Raw genomic sequence first — 5,357 nt, forward strand, 5'->3', positions numbered from 1 at the left:
TACATTTTATGTACTCAATATAACAATTTTAATAGAAATTTATTTTAAAACACTAAAATTATGAGTTGGCCAATATTTTCAAACTTTAGATTCCTTTTTTCACTCATATGACTCATCCTATTTAAAAAATAAATAAATTCTTGCATTCAACTATCCTACTCTCACTTGGAATCTCTCTTTCTAAGTCTTATCTTATTTTTTTCACTTTGCATTTGTTTTCCTCTGCAATACTTTTATGTGTTTAATGATTTGACACTAGAACTTTTTTTTCATATGGCAGTTTTGTCATTGACAGTCAGTGTACAAGAATCTCATTCTCACGAAGAATCAAAACAAGGAATAGTTCAGAAATAAGTGAACTAACAGAGTTTGTGACTAATCTTCTAGCAATTTTACAAATTTTTATGTAGAATTTTCTAACATCATTTTCTACTTCCGAAACAACACAACCATGTTTGATGAATTTCATGAAAATAAATGCTTTTTGTTTGCTACAGTTTGCTGAAAAAGCTTAATAGCAAGGCTCCAAGAAAACATGAAGATAAATAAATTGTGTATGCATTTAGAAAACAAGTTAGAAACGTTGACGAATGTACTGAGAACAAAAGCATGCTTATAAAGTTGTGAAGTTAGAAATAATAGAACAAAGTGTTAATCATTAAACTATATTTCATGAATTCAAAAGTGCATATCATACTATAGATTAAGAACGCCTATGACCCTAAAAAACTCTTTACTTAAAAGGTTATATACATTATCTTGGAAACAAAATCTAAAATCTATTATTAGTATAACTAACCCCTCTTAAATCCTATTCACAAAAATCTTGAATTCAATATAGCAAACCATGATTAGTTTATTACTCCTCCAGTTCATATAAATATTGTTTGAGTAATTATCCACATGAATCTAGGGTGAAAACCCCAAAACAAATAACATTTTAAGCCAAGAAGTGACACTAATTAAAGGCATTTTATGAAACCAGTTTATCAGAAAACTATACATATAAACTACTACACAACTCTGAAAAGTGATTCTAGTTCTATAGTGATCTTCACCCTATATAAATACAATACAGAGAGTAGGTAGAGTGTGACTTAGCTTTGTGGATAAAATACTTTACAACAAAACCATGGTTTAAACATCTAAATGCCATTTAGAACCTTTGATGCAATTCCCATATGAATAATCTAACCATAGCATCGAATTGGATCGTTGCATCCCTTTGAAGCAGATTGCTTGGAGCCAAATCTGCCACCTTTCTCGAGGTACTGTTGATGGTATTCTTCTGCCCTGTAGAACTTCTTGGCAGGAAGAATCTCAGTAACAATCTTCCTGTTCAGCTTCTTCTGTTGCTGTTCCAAGGACTCTGTGGCTGCCTTCTCTTGTTCAGGTGTGTAAAAGTATATTCCAGACCTGTATTGTGTTCCCACATCATTACCCTGTCACAGAGGAAGAACAAACTGTTACTTAGCACTTCAGCCACATCAGATAACATATTGGAAACAGAAATCACAAAACAAGACAACACAGGATGTTCAAACATAAGTGCATCAATTAGGAAACAGAAATTATTAGCATCACCCAAGACAATTTATCATGATGCAAAACGATGAACTATTTCAAGTAGAGTTGGTGAATAATTCTAAAGAAACTTTACATAAATAATCCACAAGCCCAGACTTGTAATTCAGATCAGGAAAGTGTAGACATCAAACTTGAAACCAAGGTTATCACTCGAAAGTCTACATAGACTTGTGGAAACTTTATAAACTTAACCCATAAACCTGACTTGTAGACATGGTACTTACAACAAACCAGACCAATACATTCAATTAAGCAAGACTATGTTTATAACACAACTAAAAGATAAAAATTTACCTGCCGATTCAGTGCAGTAGGATCATGTCTAGCCCAGAACAAACCAAGCAAACTCTCATAGCTACATTCATTGGGGTCATATTGGACCCTGACAACCTCCGAGTGGTGTGTGGTCCCTGTACACACATCCTCATAGCTTGGATTATGCAGTAGCCCTTGGCTATAACCAACTTCTGTCTTGGTCACCCCCGCTGCTCTCTGGAAGGCCAGCTCAACACCCCAAAAGCAGCCAGCACCAAACTGGGCAAACTGTTGAACTGGTTCGGGTATGTCATCATCTGGTCCTTGAGCAGCTGCTGAGTTAATGTTTTCTGCTGCCCTTGGGCTACCCAACCCGACGAGTCTGCTCAACAAGTTCATGGAGGACTTGTTACCAGCAATATTTGGATGATTTTTGCAGAAGCAGCAACAACACTTTGCAGAAAAACCTGAGAGTGATGGAAGGAGCTTCGTTTTGAAAAGGCTGGAGAGAGTAGAAGAAAGTAACACAGAAGGAACTGATTGAGCAGGTATGATGCTTCTTATGGCTGCAAGGAGTTTGAATAGAATAAGCACACTTCTCTACAAGATTGACAAACTTAAACAAATAACCAAAAGCCTAAAAACAAGAACTTAGTTTTACTCCAGTGTACACAATACATGACTATACAAGACAGCGATGTCAAGCTCCTTATAATATAAGAAATTTTCTCTCAACATAGAAGAACACACAAGAAACAACAATTGAAAGAGAGAAAACAGGCATGAGATACTGGACTGTCTGTCTAACTACACAACACTGCGATTTATACCGGATGAATAATTACAATTAAATATTCGAGCCTTTGTTCATATAAACATAATATGATATGCACTGTCTCACTAACTTCACACGTGCTGTCCATCATCAGCTTTTTATCGCACTCCCTTTTAGCCAACTATACTAATACTATACACTTTATCATGGACCTATCAGAAATCTATTAAAAAGCTTTTACTGCAAATGAAAAAAGAAACCTAAATTACTGCAATGTTGGTGAAGAAAAGTTTTTTGCATTGCAGTGAAACCAAATTTAAAATCTCAATTCTCTGACAAAAGAAAGTAGACCATGTGTCCACACTAAAATGGTTAATCACTTGTCCACTAATAATTGCAGAATACATAAAGCCATAAAAAATCCTCCAACCAGCTATTTAAAATTCATAACCCAGTCAAACAAAAATGGAGACACTAAGCAGCAAAATTACATATAGCAATTACTAATTGTTGCAAAATCAATCTAAGTCTTGAGTGCCCTAGAAAGTTTAAAGTTAATAAACTATGCTTTCATATACATATATGTGCGAATTAATATATACATGCATATTTGTATGAAATGCTCCACAGTACAAATACAAGTTCATACCACCCATGAAATGAAATGTAATTGCTTGTTTTGTGTAGCCATGTTTCGTCTCTCCAAATGTTAAGTAAAAAGTATGTTCCTGAATCCTGACTAGTTAGCTTCATTTTCATCAAAATTCATATGCGAAAAGTTTGTACTGTATAGTATTTCTCATATATGCATGCATTAATGGTCACAGGATACGCACAGACAGATAAGAAGACAAACCTTTCAAATATGACACAAATTCATCTATAATCTATTTGTAGTTTAGTTACAAGGATTCAGCTGGTTAACAAAAAGAATTCATGCTATAAATACATTATAAACTGAATGAAGAGTAAGCCAAAAAATTATATGTAGCTATTGCTAGTTGTTGTAAAATCAATCTAAACCTTGAGGACAATTTTTAAATAAATGAATGAATTATGCTGTTCTATATACAAGCAAGAATAAATTAGCATGTACATGCACGTGTATTACTAGTCACATATGTACCAATGATGCACATATCACTTATACTATCTTATTATTTTCAAGATAAGTGTACCGACCTATACATATGTATCCGATACACATGCATCCGAATACCTGTGCACGTAATCACACGACATAATCAAACAGACTTTTGTATATGACCACAAAGGTCATCTATTCTTCGTTTAATTATAAGCACTCAGTAGGTTAACACAAAGGATTTATATTATAAAATTCTTATTTTGTTGGTCTCTCAGAGGCAGTCAGTTTATAATTACCAAATATTTTCTTAATCTCATGAACAAACAAATTTAATAGTTAAATTCAAGGACTAAATTAGCTTCTTTTTTTTTTCCATTCCAATAACCAAATCAACCAGTTATGCCAATTTCATGAACTAAAAATATGAAAATTTAATTTACTCAAACTTTTATCATCCCATATAGATGGTTTTCAGTTTTCTAACTCATAAAATACCCACAAGCTGACATAAACTGAATGGAAATTGCAAAAGAAACGCCAGACAAAAAAAAATAAAAATCAGAACTAGGAATGTTAACAGTGGGATTGGCTGAAAATTCCAGAGAGAAAAATGAGGCAAAGCAAAAATAAAAGTCAAATCCAACACCAACCCTCCAACAAATTATTCCAATCAATCTCCACGAAAACAAAGACAAAAAATCAAGTACAGAAACCATAATCCCTTTTCATCCTATTTTTCGCCGATCGCATGCAAAGGGGAAAGAATGAAAATTGAAATGGAAAAAGAAAAAGGGTAACTGCGAAATAGAGAAAAGAAGAGGAATCACACATACCCAGTGAAAGAGAGAGAGATTGAATTGCGTTGAAGAATGAGAAAGGATGAGAAGTAGAAGAAGCGGAGGAGGAAGAAAAAAGTTGGGAATTGGGTAAGAGTGACAGCAAACCAAAGGAGATTTCCACGTTGTTGTGGTTTGGTGAAAAGGGACCAACAAGGTTGTTTCGTTGATATTCCCAACTCAAAATCTACTTTCTCTGGTGCGACTTTTTTTTTTCTCAGATAAATTCAAATAAAAAAATCTCTCGAATGATTTTTACTGTTTACACCCACAAATCGTTCACGGCACTCAGAATTTTCACTGGCCTTTACTTCCTGTACCTCACAATTTCTTCCACACCACCCAAATTTTCAAAATAACTATTTTATTCTATGTAAAAGTAACTTTCCAATTACATGTTTAAAAAAATAGAATAAATTTTCCGAAATATAATTTTCTGAATAAAATTTTCAAAACAATTTTTAAAACAGAATTTCTAGAACACATCAAATACATTTTAAAATAGACATTTCAACAAAAAATTGCCAGAACCAACTTTTTAAAATACATATAATATTTTTAGAATGAATTTTTGAAAACATTCCTACATAAAATATGTTCTAAAAAAATGTTTTTCCGAATGAATTTTTGTTCACATTTTCTCTCTAAGTATGTTTAAGTCTTTGGCAGCTTCTTCCTGCACCTTATCGATTTTCTTTCTGCACCTTATCAAAGTTTTCGGATTTTTTTTTTTCTGAAATAGGAGTGGGTGAGTGTCTTCCAAAAGTGGGTTAGTGTATTCTGGAAAAAAAAATCAAAACGATGGGATAGAAGGAGA

The 5,357-nt window shown here is 33.2% G+C and overlaps 1 protein-coding gene across 1 annotated transcript; it reads right to left on the reverse strand.

Moving 5' to 3' along the window:
- Nucleotides 1–953: 953 nt before the first annotated feature.
- On the reverse strand, nucleotides 954–4,699 carry LOC114188704 (peptide methionine sulfoxide reductase-like). Its single transcript, XM_028077321.2, has 3 exons — nucleotides 4,538–4,699; nucleotides 1,882–2,408; nucleotides 954–1,442 (listed from the first exon to the last, which is right to left on the reverse strand). The coding sequence occupies exons 2-3, from the start codon at nucleotides 2,239–2,241 to the stop codon at nucleotides 1,191–1,193; spliced, it is 612 nt and encodes a 203-aa protein (XP_027933122.1). The 5' UTR covers nucleotides 2,242–2,408; nucleotides 4,538–4,699; the 3' UTR covers nucleotides 954–1,190.
- Nucleotides 4,700–5,357: the final 658 nt, after the last annotated feature.

The sequence above is a fragment of the Vigna unguiculata genome, chromosome 6, assembly GCF_037176805.1.
Source record: "Vigna unguiculata cultivar grain cowpea cultivar isolate G323 ecotype 2 chromosome 6, ASM3717680v1, whole genome shotgun sequence".
NCBI lineage: Eukaryota > Viridiplantae > Streptophyta > Magnoliopsida > Fabales > Fabaceae > Vigna > Vigna unguiculata.

Bases quoted from the DNA above. Each gene is read 5' to 3' on its own strand.
- LOC114188704 (XM_028077321.2), bottom strand. From the start codon at position 2,241: ATGAACTTGTTGAGCAGACTCGTCGGGTTGGGTAGCCCAAGGGCAGCA. The intron at 1,443-1,881 runs GTAAATTTTTAT...CCTCTGTGACAG, and splicing joins CTACTGCACTGAATCGGCAG to GGTAATGATGTGGGAACACA.